This window comes from Aedes aegypti, chromosome 2, assembly GCF_002204515.2.
Source record: "Aedes aegypti strain LVP_AGWG chromosome 2, AaegL5.0 Primary Assembly, whole genome shotgun sequence".
Classification (NCBI taxonomy): domain Eukaryota; kingdom Metazoa; phylum Arthropoda; class Insecta; order Diptera; family Culicidae; genus Aedes; species Aedes aegypti.
This window is the reverse complement of record NC_035108.1, coordinates 347,589,969-347,617,803: the sequence shown is the minus strand read 5'-3', so window position 1 is coordinate 347,617,803 and position 27,835 is coordinate 347,589,969. Positions and strand designations below refer to the sequence as shown.

General features: G+C 41.9%; 2 protein-coding genes across 3 annotated transcripts; one reads left to right on the top strand and one right to left on the bottom strand.

Moving 5' to 3' along the window:
- LOC5575211 (acyl-CoA synthetase family member 2, mitochondrial) lies at positions 1-3,159 on the top strand. 2 transcript variants are annotated; one of them, XM_001661796.2, is made up of 6 exons: positions 1-1,051; positions 1,120-1,285; positions 1,346-1,474; positions 1,542-1,768; positions 1,828-2,193; positions 2,253-3,159. In XM_001661796.2, the coding sequence occupies exons 1-6, from the start codon at positions 1,008-1,010 to the stop codon at positions 3,055-3,057; spliced, it is 1,737 nt and encodes a 578-aa protein (XP_001661846.2). In that variant the 5' UTR covers positions 1-1,007; the 3' UTR covers positions 3,058-3,159. The 2 variants fall into 2 exon arrangements, with proteins under 2 accessions (XP_001661846.2, XP_021701901.1); XM_021846209.1 differs by lacking the exon at positions 1-1,051 and having other exon boundaries at positions 1,193-1,285; positions 1,350-1,474.
- Positions 3,160-18,493: 15,334 nt separating this feature from the next.
- Positions 18,494-20,845, bottom strand: LOC5564950 (acyl-CoA synthetase family member 2, mitochondrial). Its single transcript, XM_021846208.1, has 6 exons — positions 20,584-20,845; positions 20,275-20,503; positions 20,086-20,214; positions 19,791-20,014; positions 19,375-19,737; positions 18,494-19,318 (listed from the first exon to the last, which is right to left on the bottom strand). The coding sequence occupies exons 1-6, from the start codon at positions 20,625-20,627 to the stop codon at positions 18,511-18,513; spliced, it is 1,797 nt and encodes a 598-aa protein (XP_021701900.1). The 5' UTR covers positions 20,628-20,845; the 3' UTR covers positions 18,494-18,510.
- Between the last annotated feature and the right edge of the window lie 6,990 nt (positions 20,846-27,835).

Below are 27,835 nucleotides of genomic sequence, written 5' to 3'. Positions count from 1 at the left end.
TAGTTAACTTCATGGATTAGTAGGTATACAACAGAGTTTTCATTTGAGGTTAAAATTTCTCATATTGAACTAATCCTGCGGACGTACCAACCATTTATGTTGAAAATGAGAAGAAAAGGTTGGACACCCCTGTCCTAGATGAATATCCGAAGGAGTTTATGCATAAAATTGTAACACAAGCGAATTGATTCCATTGGTTCTTTTCATAAAATTACCATGCGTCTCCATAGTTTTGATGTCATTGATAGGCCGTTTGAAAACTAATTGAACGAAATTTTATTAGCAACAAGGCTTCATGTATGCGCTACTAATTAGCCTCGCAAATAAAGGGATACCCGCTATAGTAATCATTTCAACGACTTAATGATTTATTCAGTCTCCTTTTTTTCCTATTTTTCTCACTAAGATCCAAGCATATGTAGAGCATCTTTTTTGGCAATATCGCTCGTTCGTAACATTAGTCTGGGAATGATATGGTTTCCTCAAGCATCAGTGCCCGGTGGGGCTTATTTAGCTACGAGTGGATCGGAGGCAAATGAATGTTTGATATTGCAGAGCTTCATTCAGAATTGAACTTGATGTTTGTCTGTTGATTCATTCGTAGTCAAATATTTGCAGTAAAATGTGTATTGATAGCTTTAGCGTTCGCTCTCGTGTCAAGCTTCTTTCATACCGGTTCGACTATTCGCTGCGATTTTTGTCGCTCTGTCCCTGCGATTTCTCTACTCATTTGCTGTAAACATCAATGAGAGAACAGAATTTTTGTCGCATTGAAGTGGTAGCTCATAAAAAAGTGCATGTAGCGGATTGGAAACGAAATCGCGTCAGTCTCCCGAGTCGGTTTGGGGAGCACTTGAGGATGGGAATTCTCCGCTCTTCTTGCTTGCCGGCCACACACATCATTCAGTTACCGCTTGGCATTCGCGTGGAGAACACCATCTTAATATAGAAAAAAGTGCGGTGTCATCATTTTCGCACTTCTGGCGTTTATTTACATTTGAAATAGAATGATACGGATAAGGCAAATGTTCAGGTTACGTTCCTTTCAAGGGTAATCAGCATAGTATTTCTCATTTCTCATCACATGAACTAATGTAGATTTCGATGTTACTTCCAAAGCACTGCTAGACATTTAAGCTACGTCCACAACATTGGAAAGCATCCGTTAGCGTATAGAAATGTTGGTCAACATCTCAAATTGGCAGCGGAGAGGTTTCCAAATAATGAAGCCCTGGTTTCTGTTCACGAAGCAAAGCGGATGACGTTCTCCGATGTTTTAGATAAGGTTTGGGATTGTAGTCGACGGATCTAGAGACATTTTCAGAAGATACGTATTATCTTCTAGGTAGATCGTCTAGCAGCTTCGTTCTATCAACTGGGTCTGCAGAAGGGTGATCGCATTGCGATATGGGCACCAAGTGGAACCCAATTTTATATATCCACTTTGGCTGCGGCACGTGCAGGAATGATCTCGGTAAGCTATCATTTCGCACATCTCATCAGATATTAGCTGTTAACGATTCTCTACTACTATTCTTAAGGTTGGGATCAATCCAGCTTACCAGATTCCGGAAGTGAAATACGCATTGAACAAAGTAGGAGTTAAAGCACTGATTGCAGCAGAAAGTTATCGCAGCACAAATTATTACGAAATGATTAAACAGATTGTACCAGAGTTGGAATCGTCCTACGCTGGAAATATCGTAAGCTCAAAGGTCCCATCTTTGTCAGCAGTGATTATGAAGAGTAATAGTGGAAATAAGCTTCAGTATCAGTTTTCCAATGTACATTTACCGCCAGGGAAACTCACGATTCTATCTATTTCAGAGGAACCATTTCGTACGAAGACCTGATGAAGACCGTTTCTGAGAAAGACATCGCTTATGTGGAGTCCATTCAGCACAACATCTCACCGGACAGTGGCGTAAATCTTCAGTTCACTTCAGGCACCACTGGACAACCGAAAGCAGCTCTCCTTTCGCACTTCAACTTCATCAACAATGCAATTTCACTAGGGCTCAAGCATGGATTCAATCTCACCGAAAATCACCGAGTCTGCATTCAGGTTCCGTTCTTCCACGTATTTGGAGTCGTCACTGGTATTCTGGGTTCGATTAGCCATGGTTGTGCTCTCGTTGTCCCTGGGCCAGGCTATAACCCTTCAGCATCCGTACTGGCCATCGTTAGTGAAAGGTATTCTAATGAATCAATCGTCGAACTAACCCAACACACATACAAGATCTCATCAACAGATGCAACGTAATCTATGGAACGCCTACAATGTACGTGGATTTGGTGAACGAAGTCAAGAAAACGGGAACCGATCTACCGTCGATCAAATTGGTCGTAACTGGGGGAGCTCCATGTGCACCGCAACTCTACAAAGACATCCAGAGCGTACTCGGAGTTGAGCAGGTTAAAACGATCTACGGACTCACGGAAACCACCTGCGTTTGTTTCCACTCAGTTTGGGAAGAGTCTCAGGAGAAGGTTCTGACCACAGTTGGACACCTGGGTGACCATTGGGAGGCAAAGGTGGTTGACCAAAACGGTGATTTGGTGCCATTTGGAATGCCTGGAGAGCTATGCGTTCGCGGTTATGGCACTATGCTGGGCTACTGGGAAGATGAGCAGAAGACCAAGGAAACGATCGCAATCGATAAATGGCTCAAAACTGGAGATCAATTCGTTCTGAGGGAGGATGGATACGGAAAGATTGTAGGGCGAATCAAAGAGGTGGTGATAAGGGGAGGTGAAAACATTTATCCAAGGGAAATCGAAGACGTTCTCATTACGCATCCGGATGTTTTGGAAGTGCATTGCGTTGGGGTTCCAGATGATCGGATGGGAGAGGAAGTGTGCGCTTTCGTGCGGTTGAATAATGGTGTGAATGAGTTTGATCGGGTTCAGGTTAAGGAGTTTTGCAAAGGAAAAATTGCCCACTTTAAGGTACCGAAGTATGTGGAAATCATTGATCACTTCCCTAAGACCACGTCTGGTAAAATCCAAAAGTTTAAACTTTTGGAGCGTTTTATGGAACAGAAGAAGAAGCTTTAGTTTGGATTATTTTTTAAATTTGTTATGATGTTATCGTTGTCAATAAAATCATGTGGGTAACTAAACAGTTTTCTGAATGATTTTGTCAAGAAAATAATCATATTTGAAGCTCTGTGCAGTATTCTATTCCATAATCAGGAATTCCATTACCTCGAATGTCATTACCTCAGGTGCCATCAATCCGAATGTAGCATAACAACGAAGTCCATAATCAAGAATTTTATTACCCCAAATGTACAAGAGCCTTGATTTTTTATTTCACTATTTTATTTAAGGCTCAATCGCGTTTGACACTTTACGGAGCCGATTTTTTTGTATTTGTAAAGAATTTGATAATTTCTTAGATGTCAAAGTTAGTACGGGATGGAGCCAGGGTACTCGTGGCAACTCGAGATTAATGGTCAGATTTGTTTTTTTAGGATGGTCAGGGTGGAAAATCGCAAATCAACATCATGTAGACGAAATCGTGGGAGCCCAACACATCTCTAACTGTAACATAGGATTGTCTACCTCGGCAAGGGTATCCAAAAGTTGCGCTCTGGAAATCTCGACTTACATCCTAACCTTAACTTAATCTAACGCTCGCAAGGAAACTTTTGGGATTATGGAATGTAACCACCGTCCCAGTTGGTCATTTAGCCAATCGCTTTGCCAACCGTGAAGAGAACTTTGACATACTAAATGAAAAAAAAAAATGAATGAATGTGAAATTCATTTATCATATGGTCGGCGTTAAGTCAGAGTGGACCAAGTGACATTTTTCATATATTGAGAAAAATAAATTTAAAGTCTAACGCTCTGTAATTTTTGAACTCGTTCAAAATTTGGTTCAATATTTGTACACATCTTTGTGTTACTTTTAAACAATATAATGTGAAGTGGTAATCATGAAAAATCATAGTCCAAACCTCTGATAGAACGATTTTTTGGTGGACTATGTGTACTTGGTCCACTCTGATTGAACAATTTCTTGGAAAATAACAATCATTCAATGCTTGCATGGTCAAACTGGGCGCATATCTCTAAGAAAAACAGATTATAAAGACCTTTCAACATCAGTATCGTAAATTCTTCAATAATCCATACCGTCAATACCGAAATCAGTGCCAGCTTGAAAATTAAGGTTTTGCAGGGTCAGAGTACTGAAGACCAAAAATATTCAAATATGTGTTCAGTCAGAGTGGATCAAGTGAAAATCTTGAGTACCGACCAAAATATGCTGGTCCAATATGCGGGTTGTAGCACATTCCATACATACACTATAGAACTACCATAAACTTCTATCAGACTCTGAAATTGACTCAATGCAATAATCAATCAGTTGATTGCTTTTCAACACATGGTCCACTCTATCTGCACAAAAATTGGAACAATTTCTGACCACCCATCCAAATATGGTAAATGATTGAAAATCAAATTCTAATGCACCGAATTAACTAATATTTATAAATTTCTATTGATGAATAAGTAGAAGAATCATTCCATGTCGAGAAATCTGACGAATCTCTTGAATTGGGTCCTAAAATTTTTAATGAAATCTTGTTTTTATTCAATAACATGAAAGAGCATGTTACTGCAACTGCTTTAGCAATTTTTCCCGCTCAAATAACGGCTATATCATGTTTAAACTTTAATTTAAAAATTGGGTCCATAAATGAACCTTGACACTTTTGATCATGTTTGACGTTCGCATAGTCGACAAAAACACCACAGGGGTTTTAGTTTTAACATTGGGGTTGTTCCTATCTGACATTTCGGAAGCGACACGGAAAGCAAAATACACCCAAAATTTGAGTTTAAGCCAAGGGGTGTGACAAAATCTAAAAAAAACATAAAAAATGTTTTTTTGGACTCAAACCAACGGCAAACATTAGAAAATTGAGTAAACATTTGTTATTGGCCTAAACTTAAGAGTTTGGCACTAAAATTGGGACAGGGCTTTAGGACCCTATTGTTTTTCATTTCCTCGCATTTCTCAGCGCGCTGATCATTTTCGTTGATATGGTAATAAGACCTTGGTCCACTCTGACTGCACCTTTTATCGATTTTTATTGATCATCCAAAGTAAATTTGTTACATATCTCTTGCAGTTTACAGCATATTCAAAATCTGATCAAAGTGAATCGGAGGTAAGGTAATTTCGCATCTAATGCGAGAATAATCAATTTTCCCAAGTTTTGTACTTGGTCCCCTCTGACTTAACGCCGACCATATGTCTCACCTTCCTCAGAACCCAACTTTGCGAGAGAGTCCGCCTCATTGCCATAAATTAAGCAATGTGAGGGGACCCATACAATGTATGATCTTTCGACTAGTGCGCACATCGGCTCTCTTATTTTTGTAAGAAAGTAAGATGTGTGCTATACAGGTTTAATCGACCGGAGTGTTTCAATTGAACTGAGGCTATCCGAGAAGATGGAGAAGTGGTCTGCGGGCATATTTGAGATCATCCCCAAAGCGAAGCTGAATGCTGCCAGCTCAGCAACATAAACCGAGCAAAATTCCTGAAGTTTTCGGAAGGCGGAAGAGTTTTCGTTGAAGACACCGAAGCCAGTAGATCAGTTAATACGGGACCCGTGAGTTAAATATCTCTTGTAGGCATCGACATTGTAGTACGTTGCGTTGAGAATACATAGAATAATTATACATCGAAGTTGATCTGGAATTCCATGAATGACTTGTTTCATGGACAGATTGTATTCAACAGTGGAACTGTCATTGGTGAAACATACACGTGGAGGGTTATAACATGGAAGACTTATGTCAGAAGACATGTAGTACATATAAACTCTCATGAATTTTGACTGAGTATTCAGTTTGAACATTTCTTCGAAGTTTTCTATAACGAGTTCGTCGCTCGTTCCACACTAATCAGTATTCTTAGCGAGAGTACCCAGAATCGGTTCTGTAGCGGTAAAACACCTGCCAGAACGTCAAGAGCCTTGATGGGCCGACTATCGAAATACATAGAAACCCCCTATAAAAATCAACGCTAGCAATTATGAAACAAATAAGTTTTTGTAACAACCTGGAACTTTGCGACTGACAGACCAGTGCGTACTGGTCTAGAAACAAACAACTAGTCTACTGAAATTGCGACAATCAGTCTTAGCTGCAAAGCAGGAGTACGAAAAAGCCAAGGAATAACTTGGCATGGTAGAAGGCAAAATAGGCACTAAGTCGAGTCAGACCCTCACAGGCAACGCGAATATATCTGATGATATTATTCGATACGCGATGCGAAAGAGAAGACCTTCCGAAGATGCATACGTGGCGAAAAGACGTATGGTTGCTAAGGGAAAAGTGACCTACGCGGCCGTCCTCCAGAGCGGAAAAGCTGGCACGAGCCAAGCTCCACGATCAAGAGGACATGGCAACAAAGGAGAGGCCAACACCAAGCCTAAGGCCAAGAAAGCCAAGAAAAAGGAGCCACGGGATAACCCGAGCCAGGTAGTGCATCCACAGGGCGCAAGCAAAGACCAGTGTGACATCGACGTAGCCAGTAAGGCCATCCACCTTAGAAAGGCCCGCAAAATTATAGTTTGAAATTGTTAAATAAAATTTGTGAAATAAAATAACTATCTGTAAATATCGACGAAGAGTATTTTGGATTTAGTTTCAAATTCTCATTTTGACTTTGCCTCATGGGAACGTGAAATAGAAACTGTATGTAATTGGTTTGTGTCTAGGCTAAATGCATGCCATAAAAAGACGTAGTGAGTGCAGTAATGGCTCCTGAATATATGTAACTCATTTACACCATCTTGACGAACCCAAAGAAGCGCAAAGATCGCCGTCGAAAGATTCGTTGGCGCGATTCTTTAGACAAAAAGGGGATTGTTCAATGTAGATTTCTTTAAGCGAAAAAGACTTAATCTTGGTCATTTCATTCTTTACTAGGCTGGAGTATAGACGTAATCGCGGTTTTTAAGTTGTTAGACTTTTCTGTGCCCTTCGCTAACGTACTGAAGGTAGTTTTGTGTAAAGAGGTGAATTTTATGTGAAGTGTTTAAAACGGTTTTTTTTGTATCTTTCCTGTAATTTTAGTAAATTGTACGCGTTGTTTCCGGTCGCTTTGACCGTGGTTCCACGAATCTTCTATTCGTGTTTGTGAATTCGTACAAAAAGGTAATTGTTTGAGTTTATTATTCGTGTTCTTAACAAAATGCTAACTTCGCCATTCGCGTTGGACTTTTCCAGCGCTTATGCGCTTTTTGTATTATGGGCTGGTTTGAGAGTTTCGACAAGTGGAGCCCTTTTGGGTTTCAACCGTGGCGTATCCGGCGCCACCATCAACAAGAGTATTCGAGCTCGGGATCCACTAAGGCTCGCCATAAAGGTAGCTAAACGAAGGGAGGTGAAGTTCGTCAACCCTTTGAACGAAGTTCTCAGACGGTAGCCAAAAACCGTCGCTACTTCACCTTACGCTACAACCGCGATGAACGGAATCCGAGAGCGCGATCCCCGTTCGTAGCCAATTGTCGTACGTTGGATCGGACCAAATCTGGAGGTGAGGGTTTCATTTTATCGCGTGCGGTCAGATCCCCCAAGGCAAAGTCATGCGACGGTACGTTGGCCTCGAGGCGGTCAAACCCGGGAAGCACGACAAACCGTCGTTGCGGCTCTCGTAGAAGACCAAATCGGAAGCCTTCCGTCCAGCCTCCAACTCCTTCGCAACGATAAATTGGCCATTCTCCCCGAGCTCAAACTATTCGTCGCTGCCGCCATCATAGCAGCGGACAAGCTAAGTTCCCGCCATTGCTCCGAGGAGCGATCAAAGCGACGACCGTCCTCCGGCGACAACCGCCGGATACGTCAAACGTCATCGAGTCACCGAAAATCCTGTGCAGGTACGTGGAAAACTTATTCGTGGCCATGATAGTTTCCCTTATTACCCGACAGTAAATAGGTCCAACCCGAATGAGTTTCCGTGAATAAAGAGTAGTTGAAGTTCTGAAAGTCAATTGTTTGCTTTTCGTTTTCTGGTAGGTTGGCCTTTCAGAATTCTAAACTCCATTCAAGGTCAGATCAGGTTGAACGACTTTAAAGTCTTGAGGTAAAAGTTTTTGTGGATTGAAGGTTAACTTTTGGCGTGGAGTTAAAAGGTTCGTCAAGGTGAGAGAGAAGTTAGTAAAGCCGTTCACGAGTCCCCTGAGGGCAAAGTCTCAAAGTAGTCGGGCAAAGTTTAAAACGACCGGTGGTCTCTCGGTTTCCGGGAGTGGCACCTAAGCCACCGAGTTTAAGCAAAACCTCGTGGATTTTGAACGGTTACACTATCTAATCGGCAGCCAGTAGTGGTAGCTGGCGACTTTAAAGCCTTCAACCAAAGAGGCCAGCTATTGTTGGAATCCCAGGTTGGCGGAAGGCAGCGCGATGTATCTTGACTCAAGCCCGAGGTCTGAAAACAGGCGACGGCTACGGCGAAGTATTCATTGAAGCCCTTAGGCGTGAACGAAACACTCTGGACCTTAACAGTGAAGAGCTAGTTGCTGTGATATAACGAGCATGTGATGCTTCCATGCCGAGAAATGCTCCTCCTGGTGGTGCGAATCAATTGCAAATCTTCGATCAATCTGCCTTCGGGTTATACGAAGAATGCAACGCGCACGCTCAGAAGCACAAAGAAAAGAACGCGGTGAAACATTCAGAGAGACAAAGTTGGCCCTCAAAAAGGAAATCAAGAGTCGAAAACGGCCATGCTTTGATAGTCTATGCGAGAGTGCCAATTCGAGTCCATGGGGTGACGCCTACAGAGTGGTAATGGACCGATGCACAAGTTCTCTAATTTGACGTTTGGACGGTGCCAAGTTTACGCGTTTCTATGGTCACATAAATAACACGGCACCGCTCAAACGTCAACGAGTGAACGCAAGCATTGGTCTATGGCTAAGACCAATGGTGCCATGGCGCCCCAAGAGAAGCCGCTCGAGTTGCAGCGATCGATAATCGATGTACTCTCCCCGCATCACCCCACAAACCCATGACCTCCAGCGCCGTATGCGGCAGATGAAGGAGAAGAAGTCGCGAGGTTGACGAACTAAGAGCTGGCTGAAGTCGTGAAATGGTTCGCGTCAAATAAGGCACCGGGACCCGATGGTATCCAGAATGTTGCCTTAAAAGCGGCAGTGAATGCGGATTTGGACACGCTCAGAATCACAATGCAACGCTACATTGTTCGAGGAATCTTCCCGGAGGTATGGAAGCGACAGAAATTGGTGCTACTACCAAAGGCGTGGAAACCACCAGGTGACCCGTCGGCGTATAGACCTATCTGTCTACTAGATACGACGGGCAAGTTATAGGAAAGGTTGATTCTCAACAGGCTAGTACCGTATACGGAGAGTGTGGAGGGCCTGTCAATCAACCAGTTTAGATTCAGGAAAGGTAAATCTACTATGGACGCTATCCAGTCAGTCATTCAGACAGCTGAGGTGGCAATCGCGCATAAAAGGAGCGATATCCGTTACTGCGCGGTTGTCACTCTGGATGCGAAGAATGCGTTCAACAGTGCAAGCTGGGAAGCATTAGCACACGCACCTCACTGCCTCAAGGTACCGGTACAGTTGTGTAAGCTTCTAGAAAGCTATTTTGATGGTAGGATTCTACTGTATGACACAGAGGAGGGGCAGAAAAGCGTTCGAATTACCGCGGGAGTACCTCAAGGTTCAATCCTGGGCCCGCTGATATGGAATGCGATGTACGATGACGTACTGAGGCTGCCTCCTTCAACGGGTTGACAGCAGCGCACTTTATTTCCATAGTTGAGAAATGGATGAAGTCTAGGAAACTAGGACTGGCCCGTCACAAGACTGAGGGGGTGGTGGGCAACAAGCGCAACTCCAAGCAATGGGCACTTATCTCGGTAGGTGATTGCATCATAGAGTCCAAGCGATCCCTTAGACAACTTGAGGTAATGATCGATGACAAGCTCAGCTTCGCTAGCCACATTGAATATGCCTGTAACAGGGCATCTACGGCTATATCGGCGAGGATTATTTCTAACAGCTCTGCTGTAATTGCCAGCCAACGCAAGCTTCTGGCAGGCGTGTCGCTATCCATATTGTGGTAAGAGGGATAAATCTGATCAAAAGCACTTAGAACGAGCAGAAACTCAAAGCAATTGGGAAGCACGTACAAGATCATGTGCTTAAAGTAGCAAGTGCATACCGAACGGTATCTAAAGAAGCCGTATGCATCAGAGCCGTGATGGCTCGCTATCAAGGAAGATGTTCAATGCTTCAACCAAAGAGGCACCAGAGGAGTCCACAACGCGTGTAAAGAAACAACGCTCAGAGGTTGGCAGCAGGAATGGACTTGTGTAGTGTAGAACTCCACGAGGAAATCACCCATTGCGCAGTTCACAATTTGCAGCTCCAACACGCGTGTTATCTCGTCAGCTATTTGACCTCGAATGAGGAAGTCCTTCCCGTATGACGAGCAACTGCATGAGCTACAACCACATAGGTAGTATATAATACGGGCCGTAATAGCCCAGCGTTGTCTCGCCCCACACATCCCCCTTTCTCTCCGATCGAAAAAAAATTAAACAAAGTAAACTTAGCTAAAAACTTTATTGACTATTGAAAATCTTCCATCCTTAAAAAAAATCGTAGCTAGCCCTGACACTTCCTGTCATGAAAAAAATAAGTTTCCTGCAAGAGCCGGTGCCATGAAGAAGTGAATTCCGAGGACTGGAGAACAATTTCTGAAGTTCCAAAATGTTCGTGCACAGATTACTATAAGGAAGCGAAAGTCAAGAATAACAGGCATGAATAAAAGAAATTAAAACTCCTGTTATGAAAAGAAATGGTAAGTTACAACTTACATGCATAAAATAAAGCCCTGACTGAGTGATTTATTCTGCCAATTCTCAATTACTTGGGTGTATTCCGCCAGATACGAAGGAGGCCGCTTCAATCGATTGGGCCGCTCGCTTACATCGCCGCTCTTACTTGTGGGATGTACGGAAGTCACAGAACCGCTAGATCGTCCAGGCGATACTGTATCTTGCCACTGCCGGACTTTCTTGGTTTGCGATACATGGCGTCTCAGCTGCTGCCCCTCTGAATCGCAGATGACCAAACTTCCGTTGTTTTCCTGTACCACGGTGAAGCGCTTAGGATCAAACCTGCTGTCACCTTTACCACTAGATGTACGCTCCACGATGACGGTATCACCAGGTTTGACTCGGCACGGTTTGGCTCCTCGCCGACCGTCTTCTCGTTCTTTTGACAGCAGTTTAGCGATGCGATCTCTTTCGTCCAGCGACTGCTCTTTCTTACTAGAACTCTCGTTGCTAACCAGTGGTAACCCACGCTTAGTTTTACGCCCAGTCATTACTTCCTCGGGTGGGAGTTTAGTGATGCTATGATCGGCTGCATTATATGATTGAACTGCAGCCTGCAGTTCTTTTTGATAGTTTGCTTCTGATGATATTGCTGCAGACATAGCTTTGTTAACAACTTCCATAAAACTTTCTACCAACCCGTTTTGCTGGGGGTAGAACGGGGTCGAAAATATGGTTTGAATACCCCGTACAGCGCAATAACTTGCATATTCCTCGCCATTGAACGGCGGTCCATTATCGGACTTGATTGCTTTTGGAAAACCTTCTCTCTCAAACACAGTATCCAACACGACTTTTGTGTGCTCAAACTTAGTTGACTTCACTGGTCTTGCTATGGCGTACCTAGACCGAAGGTCTATAATAACTAGGATTGATATACCTCCTAGTTTATTATATGGCCCGTTGAAATCGAGGGCGATGGTTTTCCATACACCCTTAGGGGCGAATGCTCTTCGCATGGGGGGTGGCCTTTCTGGACGGCCATTTACTGCACAAACAGCACAAGATTTTACCCAATTCTCTACATCACCAGCCATTCTGGGCCACCAAACTCGTCTACGCATAATGCTTTTCATTTTCGCCTCAAGCGGGTGTCCTGCGTGCGCTATTTCCAGTGTTTTATCTCGAAGCGCGTGTGGGATGACCACACAACCATTCTTAACGAGAATTCCGTCGGAAAAGTTCAACTCAGTCGCAATAGACTTAAATTTGAACAAATCTCTAGGCCAAATTTGAGTTTGCATGGCATGAACCACCTAAGTTCGCAACAAGAAAAAAACTAAAGTAAGAAATTTGTCGTTTTTATAAACAAGAGTAATTACCTTCATCAGGGTCTCATCTCGCTGAGTGTAGTCGTGAATCTTTTTCTCAGTGAGAATTTCATTACTACGTTTTTCCAAGGAGCATACTTCCCAAGGGCTGACTTCTTCACTAAACTCGTCATCATCTCCACAATATAGTCGCGACGACGGGTCCGCTATATTTTCCACTCCTCGGATATATTCGATTTCATAATCGTATGGGCTGAGACGCAGGGCCCATCCATCAGCCCTTGTTAATGCCCGTTTAGACGATTCACGGGATCGGTTTAAAATAAATGTTACCCCTTGGGCATCCGTGCGCAGAGTGAAATGCCGTCCTAGCAAAAAGTAGGAGAAATGCTCCACCGCCCAAACTGCGCTTAGCGCCTCTCGGTGGTTCTGGGCGTACTTCTTTTCAGTCGTTGTCAGCGATTTTGAGGCAAAGCTTATGGGGTCTATTTTATAAGTCGAGCCGATCAAAATGACTCGACTGGAGTCACTGTCGACCGAAAAATTCGCTCGACTCAGCTCTGTCACTCGAGTTTTTCGACAGTTGTCACTCTATGTGACTGGATTACTATGGGAGTCGACGGGTGACATCTGAAATATGCATGCTTGCTTTGATCGACAATGAATACAGACGAGTCACATGAATCTGCTCGATTTATAAAATAGGCCCCTATGATTCGTGGTTTTCCATCCTTAGGGGTCTATTTTGTAAATCAAGCAGATCCAAGTGACTCATCTGTGGTCACTGTCGATCAAAGTAAGCATGCATATTTCAGATGTCACCCGTCGACTCCCATAGTAATCCAGTCACTTAAAGTGACAACTGTCGAAAAACTCGAGTGACAAGGCCGTGTCGAGTGAAATTTTTGGTCGACAGTGACTCCAGTCGAGTCACTTTGGTCGACTCGACTTATAAAATAGACCCCTTATTTTCTTGAATCAATACGGCGCCCAAAGCATGAGGGGACGCGTCCGTGTACAAAATTGTTCGGTCTGAATCAGAGAAGAATCCAAGTGATATTGTCGAATCTATGATGCGCTGTTTCACGAATTCGAACGCACTTTTCTGCTCTTTACCCCAGCTCCATTTTTGTGCTGTCGAAACTGACCATAAAGGAGCAGATATGTCTGCGAAGTTTTTGATATATGGACTTACGAACGATGCAAGTCCAAGGAAGCTTCGGAGTTCAGATGACGTGGATGGATGACGGAATGTTCGAATATCGTTTACCTTCGACGCCTCAATATTGAAACCTTTTTCACTCAGCTCGTGCCCTAGGAAGTTGAGATGTGTCCGGTCGAACTCACACTTCAAGGCATTTAGAGTCAGATTATTCGATCTTAGGATTTGCAGCGTTTGGGTTACTATTATTCTCAGCTCCTGTATAGTTTCAGCAAACAATAGCGATGTATATGATTTTGTTTTTCACGTCCTTCAAAATACGTGTCATTTCACGCTGAAACACTTCTGGGGCGCAATTCACGCTGAACATTAGCCTCGTGAATCGGTACATTCCATTTTCTGATACGAACGTGGTAAGATCCCGGGACTCTTCGCTTAGTTCAAGATGGTAGAATGCATCCGAAAGATCGAGCTTGGTAAAAAATTTAGCACCATGTAACTTTACCTTCATCTCATCGATGAGCGGCAAGCGGAAATACTCCCGCTTAATGGCTTTGTTTGGTGCCTTCATATTTACCACTAAGCGGAAATCTTTCTTACCCTTTGGGACGGCAGACATGCCACTGATCCACTTCGGTGCGCTAGTGACCCTCTCTATGATTCCTTTCGCTTCCATCTGTTCAAGTCTTTGACGTGCTTCTTCTCGGTAAGCTGCCGGAATGTTGAAATAGGCATTACGAACAGGAGGAATCGCGGGGTCAATACTGAACCGCACTTTCACTCCAGGCATCTTCGGGAATATTGTTGGTTTTTCACAGGTATTAACCATTGCTCCAGCTTTCAAAAGATCCATGTCACTCGCTGTGACTCTGCTGAGTAAAGATCTCCTACCTTCTTTAACGACCAGAAAATCTGCATCAATTATAGGCTTGGTAAACCCAATTGCTTTCACCGTAGCTCTGAAGCTATATTGTACCTGCATTGGTTCAATAGTAGCATAGGCTCGAAGATTGGCTTTAGGCGAGGCTGTGCTGAAGTCAAGAGTAGCTGTTCCCAGCTTGAATTGCCTCTCCAGCACAACCCAATCCGCACCTCCTATTACATTGACGTCAGCTCCAGAATCGATCAAAAGTTTGATTGGGCTAGATGAACCGATTCGGCATTCTACCAATACATCTTCAAGGGACAAGGCATTGACAAACTATAACGAGAAGAAAAAAAAGGTTTTTTTTTGGACCAAATCGACATAGGTATCTCTTTTATTTATTCTTTGAATAATTTCGTCTACTTCTCTACCTGTTCTGTACCCATTTCATCCACAGGCATTGTTGAGTTCTCGTTCTTAACCGTGCTCACGCGATCCATTCGGCAAGCCACTGCGAAATGGCCGCGTTCTCCACAAGAGTTGCAATTTCTTCGCAGCGCTGGGCATTCTTCATTTCGGTGAGCAGGTCTGAAACATCTGGAACACCTATTACGACGACTAGAGCCTGCTCTTTGTTCGAAACTAGGCGGCCTGTCAAACTTGGACCGCTTCACTGGATTGCTTGTTGGCTGATGGAAAGCCTGCTTGCGCTTGATTTGACGTTCGGACGGACGGAATCTGTTGCTGCTTACTACAAGGGCATTCGAGTCGCTCCCGCGAACCGCTATTTCCGCTTGAAATGCTTCGGCTCGTGTAGCTGCATGGACAATCGTGTTTGAATCATGGCTGTACGTTCGTGCTGCTCTTCTCAGTTCCTCATTGCGAAGTCCTCTTAAGAGCTGAGTTCGGACGAATCGATCCTGGTCCGCTGGATTGTAATCGCACAGGAGTACCTTTTCGGTAAGACGAGCGTGGTACTTCACAGCCGATTCGCCTTCTTCCTGGACCATTCTTGAAAATTCTTCGTGTTCTGCTGCAGGATCCGTCATCGCCTTCAGGTGCCGATAGATGTTGTCAACAAATTGTTTGTAATAATTTTCCCCTTCATCTTCTCTAGGTCGAAGTTTTGCGGCTCGTACAATGCTCTTGAGCTCATCACCCATGCACAACAGGAGAAGCTCAACCCGACGTTTTGGATCCTGAAGGTATGAAAGAGAGGCAGCAATCTCAAAATCCTCCAGAAAGTGTATCCAAGCTTCCCACATTTTGGCTGCCGCCACATTTTTGGGGAAAGGCTTAATGTTGTCCCACCGGATCACATTTCCACTGGTAGGAGGAGCAGATGGTGAGATGGAAGACGGAACCGATGGTGGTACTGACGGCGTGGTCAACGGAACATTCACTGTTTTAGTCACTTCCATGTTTGGACTTTCCTTGTGGGCACGGTTACGGGAAGCTTCAAGAGTTTCGCTCATTTCTTTCAAGGCGTTCTGAAACTGCAAAATCCGTGCTTCCATTTCCTCTTGATAATTTGGACCAACGCGTGAGTAATCGGCGTAATCATCATCAGTTTCTTCGATATTGGAGTATTGAAGATGAGGAGCACGCACGAAACGTCCCGCTTCAACTTCATCACAAGATGTGCCCTCATCGTCACTTGGCTCTGCTGGAGGCGCACGAACATATTTTCCGGAAGCGAACATGGTTGCGTCGTGACAATTTCTTTCAATATGGTACGAGTCTGGAGAGTATTCGAGAAAATTTCACTTGTTAATTTTCAACAAAGTTTTTCGGTATCAACGAAATACAATCACCAGCGTTGTCTCGCCCCACACAGGACTAACACCACTAAAGGTAGATGGACCCATCGGCCAATTCCAAATGAGTCAGATCGGTATAAAAGAAACCATGGGGAAGTGAACTTCCACCTGACGCAGTTTCTGTCAGGACATGGTTGCTATAGGCAGTACCTGAATAGGTTTAGGCACTCAGGATCTCCTGCGTGACCCAATTGTGCTGGTGTGGAGGGAACAATGGACCATGTTGAGGGAGCAATTGAACACCCTTTTCATTGTTGTGAGAGATCGTATGCCTGCTACATGCAGAGGGGGCACGTCCCCCGACAAAACAATAGAGGGAATGTGTGCGGATGCCGAGTGCTGGAATGCAGTAACTACGGCTGTCACTCACATTATGTTAGAACTGCAGCGCCTATGGCGTGCCGACCAAGAGTTGGCTGCAGAAGATTAGCTCTGTCGAGGCTGTTCTTTCTCTTGTAACATTGTTTTTGGCTAGAATAAGCAGTTTGCCTAGGCTACCCAAGTAACCAGTAAGCACGATAATGCGGCACGGTAACAGCATTATATGCGCATATAGGGTAATCATTTGATGCATGTCAGTTTTATATACGTATATAATGCTATTATAATGCCAGAAAAAGCGAAATAGCGTGCCATTATAGTGCCATAAGTGATATAAGACCACGTGAGAAACGTCAGTTGTTTTCGCCAGGTTTTTAGGGCGAATATTTTGTGCTTTCGCGTACGCAGCCAGAGAGCTTTCGCGTATGCGGCCAAGCAACTGGTACACAAGGTAAATAAATGAATAAATGAAAACGGAAACCTCTAATAGTATGCAAAAAATGTAATAAAATGATACAGATAGTACTTCTCCGTATCAGACATATTCGTTTAGGTAGTTTTCATCCTTTTGAGGACTTGCAATTGCCACATTTTGATCCTCGTTTTATGATGATGAAATTCCTCATTTTGCGTCTCGAACCTGCGACACCCGTATTGTTGAGTTGTTGTCCTGCTCCTTTGCTCCTACGGCCACATAAGATGAATAGTATTGGAAAGAAAAGTGACCAATTTAAACCATCACTTTTCCCCGTCATAAAACCTGCAATTGTAGTAGTGAGCAGATTTATGTTTGACTCCCTCTTACCACTATATGCAAACACAAAGCACTATCTGTCAAAACACTGGATGGCATTTAAACATGCCCTGTATTCGAATATAAAGCCAATATAGTGCTTATTTAATGCCTGTATGTATCAGGCTTAGAAGCATTAATGATGCTGTAATAGGGTTTCTTTGCAGCGGAAGTGCTGTTATAAGGTGTGTAAGCATTTGTGGTGCTATTATAATGCATGTACGCATCTATGATGCTGATTAAGGGCACATTATTAGTGCTTATGGTTACTTGGGTACTTCTGCTATATGTGTTGTGCTATATGCACTGGCCCTTCCCCGAAGAAATACCGTAAGGTGGTTCCGGGGAGATGAGGGTTTGAGGCCAAGGGCAATGTCGGTGAACTCTGTACACCGCTTGAGCAATTCAGCGAGAATGGCTTATGCAAACTGTCCCCTTGTAAAAAAAACAAGGTGCGTCATTGAACGCCTTGGAGATGTGCTGTGAAACAGAGTTGGCGTACTGCTCTTTTCTCAACAATGCATGAAGAAGGACTGACTTCGAGATAGCGAAGTATGTGTCGGTGCCGTATTCTGGTCTGAAGGTCATTCCGTGCCCTAAGGGTCCAACTGCTTCGAAATGCTTCAAAATCAGCACGCGAGAGATAAGGACCGACATTTGAAAGTGTCCTAAGAGGCTAGGTTGGGTTTGGTAATAGAGATGACCAGATTTTCTCATTATTCACTCGGAAAAGAGCAATGTGGCATCAACTTTCCTGTTGATAAGATCTAACAGTTTTACTTCAGCTTCAAAAAGAAGGATTGTGACGTGGCACCGATGCCATTAAAGCCGATGGATTTGACAAAATTAGACCTGGGCGCAAAGCTGAGCTCTTACGTGAAGAAAAAGGATGCTATGGTCCTGCGGAATTACAAAATAAGATAAGCTGGTTTAGCTGCTTATGGCGAATCCTAGAATAGACTACCAAGAAGTTTTCCAGGGTTTCGACAACCACGGAAGATTCGGTGTTCTTGGAGCCTTAGATGTCCAGTGAAATTGGCATGAATTTTTTTCGCCAGAGCGTTATTTTTCCCCATAAATCTGTTTAGGTTTGGATATGATTCACGGAGTCGGGTAAAAGATAGATATATGATGGAGCGCTGGATATTAAACGATGAATTATCGTCCAAAGTACAAATTCTATAACAATTAAGATTACCTTTTGTTAACGATGACCACGATAAATCATTCAAGAACTAGTACTATTTCTATCTTAGTTTTGATGGTGCGCGTTAAATCAAACTCCAAGTCTGTGTTCGAAACACTTTTTCAAAATTTAGTTGAATTTATTTGGAAGGCTAGCATCTATTTAATAAATATTTATTTAAAAACATATTTATACTTTATTTTCATTCATAAACATTTCTAACAATTTGAATTTCTGAATTTTCCCAGAAGTCGTCTTCGGGAAATGTTCAACTATCCTCAAATGTCGAGGAATTTTGAAATTGGCCAGCTTCCCTTGGCAGAATTGCTTGATCTCATCTAGATCGATCGCTCCTTTCGGTGCCGTCTCTTTCACTCTCACGAAAGCACAAATTTCCTCTACCAATCGCTCGTCCGGCACGCCAATACAGTACGCTTCCAGCAGATGTGGATGCGTATTCAATATGTCTTCAATCTCTTTAGGATACACGTTCTCTCCTCCTCTGATGATAACCTCCTTAATTCGACCAACCACCGTACCGTAACCGTTTTGACTCAACACGAATTGATCGCCAGTTTTCAACCAATGATCTGCTCCTATTATCTCCTTGGTTTTCTGTTCTTCTTCCCAGTAACCCAGCATGGTCCCATAGCCTCGCAAGCACAGCTCGCCAGGTGTTCCAAACGGCACTGCATTACCCTCATTGTCAACGACCTTTGCCTCAAAGTGCTCCATAAGCTTGCCAACCGTAGCCAAAGCAACTTCCGTTTTGTCTCCTCGGCCAGAAGTGAACGTCGCTCCGGAAGCTTCCGTCATTCCATAGCCAGCCAGCACTTCTCGAACACCCAAACCTTTTTTCACCTCCAGTATGAGATTCGGTGAACAACTAGAAGCCCCAATCAGCGCGAAGTCAAGCGGAGGTAGTTTTTTGCTATCCTTCTGGACTTCATTCAACAAATCCACGAACATCGTTGGAGTTCCGTAAATCATGGTACATCTGGAAACGAAGGAAGTGTTAGGTTTTGACCGAATAACGGATTGATGAAATTGTACTTCTCTTCCACGATGGCTTTCAGAGAGGCAATGGCCTGGAATCCTGCTGATGGGAACACCAACGCACTGCCGTAGTTGAACGACGCCATTAGTCCCAGGGACATCCCGAACACGTGAAATAGTGGGACTTGAAGACAAATACGATGCGGTTTGCAATCAAGCTCCAGACGGTTGGCCGAGTGCGTTCCGTTGTTAACCAATCCAAAATGAGATAACAGGGCAGCTTTTGGTTGACCAGTGGTTCCAGAGGTGAATAACAAGGCGGCACCGCTATCCGGAGAAATACCCGGCTGAAGAGACTCAATCTTGGATATCTCCTCCTCGGATGCCATCTGCAGCATGTCGTTCAAGGTCATGGTTCCCCTGAAAAATTAATTTGTTTCAATTCCATGGACGGAATATAGGAGAAAACTTACGGTAACTTTTTGGATTCCGTATCAACTATGACCATTTTCAGGGAAGGAACTTTGGAAGACTTCAGTTTTCCTGGAGAACTCTCGGCAAGCTCCGGCATCAATTGACACAGCGCTTCGTAGTATTTTTGCGTTCTGTAGCTTTCAATAGTCACCAGAGCTTTTATTTGAACTTTGTTCATTGCATATTCAACTTCTGGCAATTGTAAAGCCGGATTGATACCAACCTACGAAGATAACGAACTTAGGATCAGAACAACGATTAATATACTTTACAATATGTAAAGTATATACTTACGGCGATCATTCCAGCACGTGAGATTGCCAAAGTGGTCAAATAGTAGGCAGAACAGTTGGGTGCCCAAATTCCTACGCGATCACCCTTTTCCAATCCGAGAAGATGCAAGCTGCTGGCCAATCGATCAACCTGTAAACGAACAAATCAGTTTGTCCTACTTTCAACACATTATTCGCATCCATCAACAACCTTTTCCAAAACATCAGAAAACGAAAACCGTTTGGATTCATGGCAAGACACCAACGCTTCATTGTTCGGATATTTCTCTGCAGCTAAGCGAATGTGCTGGCCAATGTTCCGGTACAGCAAAGGTCGTGCATCTGCGTTGTGCACATAGCTTTGATTACCTTCGGCGGTCAACGATTGGACTTCGATCCCAGACGAAGAGCGCAAAACTTTTGGAGATATGTGGAGTAATCTGTGAAAGAGTGCACCTTATCAGTAATAGCGCCCACCATGGGATTCAGTATCGTACAAATGACATTTTTTTCAGCTTACCTCTTTGGTGTAATCCTCAAAGCCAAGCGTGAGTTTCTAAGCATTTTGAAAATTGAAAACAGTATCCAAACTTAAGACTTATCTCTTCTTAAAAAATGGAATTTGCACAATGATTGTGGAGTTTGTACCGCAAGCTATGTCGTCGAGCTGACCCCCGCGACTGTTCAAACTGAACTAACGAGATTCTGTTGTATCAACTACGAAAATAATTCTCCAATCAGCACGAGCGTCGAGTTAAGCGTAATCAGTTAGCGCCAGCGTTGCCGGCATTAGTCAGACCAAAGCATAAACAACGTCTTTTTAGTGCAGTGGTGATAGTAGCGTCGTCTTGTGGGCCTACCGGTGGTGGTATTGCTGATTGGAATACGGAAGCTGGTAAACAAACGATGGGGTGAATGCGTTTCTTGCAGTCATTGAGTTGTTTTTTTAAATCAAAACATGAAGATAATAGCACGACGAAAGACAAATTGCTGTGTAATATTTGTGAAACATTTCTGCAGGAAGATTAGGGATTGCGCTGAGAACTTATCCAGATACTTTTTCAGGAATTTTTGAAGCATTCCTTGAATGGTTTCTACAGGAACCACATCCTTAATTTCAAAGAATTCATCTTAATATTTATCGAGAAAATTTTCCAAGAACTCATCCAGGGATGCTCACAGTTAATCGTCCATAAAATTGGTTATGGTTATTCAAAAAAATATTTGTGGATTTCTTCAGGCATTCATACACGAACCCCACCAACAAAGTTGGAATCTAAAAATGCTACCATCATAGAATTCATACAAAATGTCCTCCAGGGGCTCCTTCACATAATTACTCCGAAGTAGACAAGGACAGAGATGCGTCTACATTAAAACCGTGGGTATTACGGAATTTCAAAATCACCTAATGTTTAGAAAAGTTGAGGTAATTTTTGGACCCCTCAAAATTTATAATCTTTTTGGATCAATTGAACTGATTCGCCGAGTGCTTCGGGGAAGCCCAAGCCAAAGCGTTCGTGGTTTTTGTGCGGGTCTCGATGCGGGTCCCCCTCTTCTCAGTTTGTGCGCGATTTGCTTGGCAGTGTTTCAGGGAGTCCCAAGCAAAAGTGTTCTTTTTTGTGTCGTCGATGCGGTTCCCTTTTTCATCTGTTTTTACCAATTACCAACTGGTGAGCACGTTTCATGCTTATGATTACAAATTTATATCGAGGCAACGTTACGGTTTTGTATTTTTCAAACAAACTATGGATAATCAAGAACAAGACACTATGGATGGTTTATCACTACAAGCAGGGCCGGATTTACAAATGTGGGGGCCCGGAGCTTTGGTTACTATTCAAATGCAAGTCTCTAAAAAATCTCTTTATTCTATGGAAGTTCTCCAAAACCTCTAGTTTTTCAAAATAGTATCTAAAGTTTTTTTTCCTTCTTCTAATTACAGTGAATCCTGATGCAAAATTGTACAGGCTCAAGAGAAAAAAAAAATTTTAAAGCGTCTATTCAGCAGGTTCGTCAAGAATTTTACCACACATGTCTCGAGGAAGAACTTGAAGGAATCTCAAGCATTTCATCTGGAATATTTTCAGGGACTCATACAGGGATCTCTCTAGCAATTCTTGTAGAGATTCTTCTACCGATTCTCCCAGAAATTCTTCTAACGATACTACCTCCAGTAAATGTCTTAGGGATACCCCGAATTTTTTTTCCGAATACTATACTAAGAGTTCCTCTAGGTATTTTACACCAATTCTTCAACAGAATTCTCCAGTTGTTACTATAAGAGATCTTACAAAGATTTTTTGAACATGTTCTAAACATAAATCTTGGAGGACATACTAAGGAAATTATGAAAGAATCACCGTAAAATTCTTGGAGACTAAGGACTTTCTTGAAAAAGATCTAAAAGAATTTAAGGGAAATTCCTGATGGGCTCGCTAAGGTAACTTCTATGGGTATCCTTGAACTAAATCTAGGTTAAATTCTTGACATATCCAAAACAAAGTTCTTGGAGGAATTCCACGGGGAATAATCATTTAATGAACTGCTGAAGAAATCTCGGGATGCCGGGATTTCTAAAATTTTCAATAAGGCTATTGAAGTATCAAGTTGGCTATTGAAAAATGCCATGAAATGTCCCGTACAAAATGACCGTTTCGTTCACTCCCGTTGTTTCGACTTTTCCGTTCAATATCCTGTGATTTTTATATACACAAACACTTCGGAACACCTGAGGAACATAACTATGGAAGAATGTTCAAAATCCGATTGCCGGTTCTCAAGCCATTTCGTGACATACAAACATCATTCCATTTTTATTTGTATAGAAGATATGACTTTCTTATTCTGATGAAGTAACTTAACAAAAATTAAAACTTAGCTTGACTATTTACAGGTTTGCTCGAATTCTCTATCACACTTTTGAATGGAAGTATGGTAAAGAATTAAGCCATAATATCAAAGCAGTTAGATTCAAACTTTTGAAAAGTCATCAAATCTTCAGAACAAAAGAAACGATTGAATAGCATCATAGAAGATCATGCTAAGAGTTCATTACTAAAAATCATTGAGTTTATGTGTGCTTTTAAATTTGCTTTCTCAGCTTAGGCTAATTAAATGTCTAATGTTGAAGAGAAAAGCATTTAAAAACAACATCTGGACAAATAAAAATATGTATTTCATATTCGATAAATTGGTCTTATCATGAAAATAATTACTCGTTTATAATTTTTTTCATGATATATTTCTATTTCATCAAATAAGGCTTAATAATGAATAAATTTGTCATTGTTTAAAAAAATAGACAATTCACACCGTCTTCAGCCAAAGGCTGCACAGACTGAACGATCACTAACATTAGGCGACGGACAACACGGAACACCCAGTAGCCCAGTGATGAATTTTTCGTTTGACGAAAAGTTTCCACCAACCAGAGTGGGAATCGAACCCACACCCCGTGACATAATACGGTTAAACGACTGACGCCGCTAATCGCACGGCCACGAAGCCCACCCAGTTTTTCATTGAAATTTAGTGGTTCTTACCGAATTTTACGCACATTTCGGGAAACCTGGAATTCCCGGGATTCCCAGGATATTAGTTCTGACATCGGAAGATCCAGAAATTTGTCAAATCCCGGTACCGTAATTTCGGGTGAAATTGATCACTTTTCCATGTATATTTTCTATGATGTTGCTAATTCCAAACAACTTAATGCAGGAAAACAAGTACGGTGGTGAGCCTCATTGGCTTATATACTGAAATTTTCATACAGTTGTTATTTAAGTGCTGAAAATCGTCTCTAAAATAAAAAATCAAGGAATTCCATTTCGGAGTGAAATTGATCACCTGTCGAAACAATTATTGTTAGTTTCGAAATCAACTTTACTTATTTGATTTGGGCTTCCTGAATACAAATATGCTTGCCAAATTCTTAACAATGCAAAATTTATGGAAATAATAAACAATTAATTTTCAACAATACCGCAGAAAACGCTCAAATGTAGGCAATTTCCAAAGGAATCTTCTGATATCTATAAAAAATTCAATTATACAACAAAATGAAAAAATTGGTACGAATTTTGATGATAAAATTTGTTTTGAGGATATATTTCAAGCGTCCTTATAAATTTTCAGATTGACAGCATGTCCAAATCCTTGTTTAAAACTATAAGTTTATTGATGTCTGCCAATACCACACAGAACACGATTATGGAATTTTCTATTATTTTCATAGAAATAAACGTACCTTAACACAAAAAACTTCACAACATGCAATTCGACAATAGTTGAGACAAACAATGTTCATTTACTGTAGGTTGCAATGATTTCTGTGCTCTAAATCGTGTGACACGATGATCAATTTCACCCTACTGATCAATTTCACCCGAATTTACGGTATTTTTCATCCCGGGATGTTTTAAAGCTACGCCCTTTTGATGTCCACTAATTCAAAGGAAATTTGAGATATTTAAACGGGTTTTCACTGGCCTTGATTATCAGAAGAAATATACCATCAAAATTTGATTCAAAGCTGGTTAGTTGTTTGCAACCTCGTGGTAGAGTTCTGAATGAGAAGATAGACGAAATTTGAGATGACTCCCTTTTTTGTTGAAAACACTAATTTTTTATAGATTAATTAGACATTTTGATACCGTTAAGCATGCTCAAATGTTTGCATTGACAAATTGCATATACATGTCGCCAAAGTATTTTACAGTTGATTAATTTTTCAAAGGCTCAAGCGCTGTAAGGCATTACGAAGCCAATTTTGAGTAATTATTATTATTCATAAAATATTGTTGTAGCCCAACTAGGGGGTGGCTAGCTATTACGGCAACATTTAGATTTTTTACGAATCTACAATTTTATTTTTGGGTTTTCTGGTCTTTTCTGATAAAATAGAAAACACATAAGAGCACTGAATAAATTTCCATTTTTCAGTTAACGATTGTTGCATAATAATCACACCCGAAAGGTAAATTGTAATCATGCCTATTCACAAACTAATTTTCTTTCATCGGGGGGTAACGTTTGATTTTTTTTTTCAATTTGAAAAGAAATATCCAAGGAAATACCTATGCCAATGATGTCGCAAGTAGTTTTAATTCAATTGAAAATCAAGTTATTCTGGATCTCCGAGGTATTCTAAATAAAGAAAACGTTTCGAAGGTTCCTAAGGGACTAGTATGGAAGAAGTGAGAACTATTATTTAAAAATTTAAAAATACAGTCCTGGATGATTATGGCATTTTTAACGGTTTTGCTACTTTTCTCCGAATGTCGTTTCCCCGAACGCCAGTTCCCCGAATGCCTTTTCCCAGAATATCCTGTTTCTCCGAATAGCCTACTTCTCCGAAAAATTTTTAGCGCTCATAATTGTCATAACTTTATGCATTTCAGAGTGGTGAGCGTGCTGGTCACCTGATAGGCACCATTCCCTATTTGATTGGCGGTTCTTATGAGTTTTACTGTCTTCAGCATTTTTGGAAACATATTCATAGCCGAAAATGACCAAAAATCTCCTACTTTTGATTGCTTACCGTTCTTTCTAATGCACCATCCTGCCACTGAAAACTATTATAATACCTATTTAAACTGCTCCACTTTTTGGGTCATTCGGGGAAATGGCATTCAGGGAAACGGGTCATTCGTGGAAAAGTAGCACAATTGTATTTTTACATCCTTATTAAAAAACTTACAGAACATATCTTATCATTCTAAGTTGATTTAATTTGCAAATGTTTTCAGTTGGCATATTTCCATGACAACTAGAAAAATGCCAAGGTTGTACGAATTTTAAAACCGGATAAAAATCCTGCAGAAGCTTCGAGCTATCGTCCAAACCAGTTAAGTCGAAATACGGGAATCTGTGATAAGATTAGTAATACAGGCAGAATTAAAGGGTACAAAATACTGAAATCTACTTTTGATTGTCTTTATTAGCGATCCTGATCAGTTTACGCAAAATGCAAAAACACATTTATAAAGCCAATAGCATTATCTAAATACATTCCTCCGAATTTTCCGACCACCTATCAATCAATATTGATAAATCAACTCCCGGCATAATTGCTCGTGACAACATAGCCGAAACATTCCCATCGCGGTTCTAATTCTCGTGTATAACGACAAAACACTTTCCCTCCCGTTTGCCAAAACTACTTTTAACTTGCCTAATGGGAGGAGGGCTCGTCGACGACCTGTTTATAGTTTCCGTTTCTGTATAGCCCAATTCAGCTGAACTGCACGCATCGAACTCACCCCCCATCGCTTAACACACATTCGAATGACTTTCCACTCTACTCCCTAGCGGAAGTTAGCGGCACACGTGGCACAATACAACGCATCACGTTGTCTATAAATATTTCGATTAAACAAAATTCACTTCTAGCAACAGAAATCCGCGCCCCAACTTGCATCGGTTCTCTCAAATCCGTCCATCCAGCACCGGTCGCATTCCGTAACCTGTATCTAGTCTCGGCTTCAGTCTGCCAGTCAATAAACGGCGTCTCCGACCGACCGCATAACTTTCTTGCTGTCTGCGTAAATCAATCCCCACCAAAGCCCAGACCCGAACCTGTTCGATGGATCGCACGTGGAAGTCGTAGCCGAGTTTGTTTAGCGAACTCACAGGAGGTCTACAAAGCACGGTGTATAAAATGTATAAACTTGTAATCGACAATAAATATACTGCAGAAACACATGATATACACATATATTAAAAAAATAAAAACAGCCAAGATTTCTTCTTTCTTGAGATCACAATTGATTTAAGAAAAGGCGATGAAGTGAGAAACAAACCATACTACATTTTGATTTATGGCCTATGAACGGTACCACTGTGCGCGCCGATAACAGCGAATGCATGCCACGCAACACGCCGGGTGGAGTTCATTCAAAAGTTCACGGAATTCAAATGTCTTGTCCGCTTCGGAGGGGCTGGCCCAAAATAGGTGCATAACGGACAGGCGAAAATATCCTGTAATATATTCGCACTAACAGGAGAGTCCGCCAAAGAACGAAAACCTGTAGCAGAATGTGGGCTAGTATGAAGGGATCGATTATGCAAATTAGCGAAAAATATCCTCAACCGGGAAGCAAACTATCCGTGCATGCAAGTAAGGCTAAGGATGTATGGGGAACACGCGAAACTAAACGTGGAGAAGCATAAATATAACCGACGGAGACGCTTGCTGCCAGCTGGAACGAATGTTTGCACATAAGAAAGTTCGTCGCTTATTGGGATTAGGTATATTGCTTGAACATTGCGTTGTACGTTGAAGAATGTTTTGTTGCATGCCGGTAACAAATGAGGGAGAGCTTTCTACCGTAGTGAGAGAATGTTCTGTAACTTAGGTGCTACAAAACATGACTCGACAATTAATGTGTTTGTTGCAGCAAATAGTTTCACGTTGCTTGTACGGTGGGTAATGTTACTTGGGAATAGTTCGATTCCTTGTCACGCGACTTAGTAGAGTGGCGATGGTTTTTAGTTTGGTTTAAACCTTTTTGAGAAACTCATTAGACAAGTGTTTTTTTTCAACAAGATGATTCAATTGCGAATCTAGAATAATGAAACTAATGAAAACAGAAAATTAATCAAAATTGTTGATAGGTGGAAATTAGGGTTTAACTTGTTTTTACAATTTATTTAAAACTAAATTTATGAAAAGTTTCTAAAATACTATGTATTAATTAAGAGTAAATTTATCAAAATGTATCTTCGTATCATGAAAAAAAGTGACTTTGTTTGGCATTGCACGGGAGTGT

What these genes read in the sequence shown, in the direction of transcription:
- LOC5575211 (XM_001661796.2), top strand. Translation starts at nt 1,008, where the DNA reads ATGATACGGATAAGGCAAATGTTCAGGTTACGTTCCTTTCAAGG. An exon ending in AGGTTACGTTCCTTTCAAGG is followed by an intron (nt 1,052 to 1,119) that starts GTAATCAGCATA and finishes TTACTTCCAAAG; the next exon opens with CACTGCTAGACATTTAAGCT. An exon ending in AATAGTGGAAATAAGCTTCA is followed by an intron (nt 1,769 to 1,827) that starts GTATCAGTTTTC and finishes TATCTATTTCAG; the next exon opens with AGGAACCATTTCGTACGAAG.
- LOC5564950 (XM_021846208.1), bottom strand. Translation starts at nt 20,627, where the DNA reads ATGCTTAGAAACTCACGCTTGGCTTTGAGGATTACACCAAAGAG. An exon ending in TTGAGGATTACACCAAAGAG is followed by an intron (nt 20,504 to 20,583) that starts GTAAGCTGAAAA and finishes ACTCTTTCACAG; the next exon opens with ATTACTCCACATATCTCCAA. An exon ending in TTTCTGATGTTTTGGAAAAG is followed by an intron (nt 20,215 to 20,274) that starts GTTGTTGATGGA and finishes GTTCGTTTACAG; the next exon opens with GTTGATCGATTGGCCAGCAG.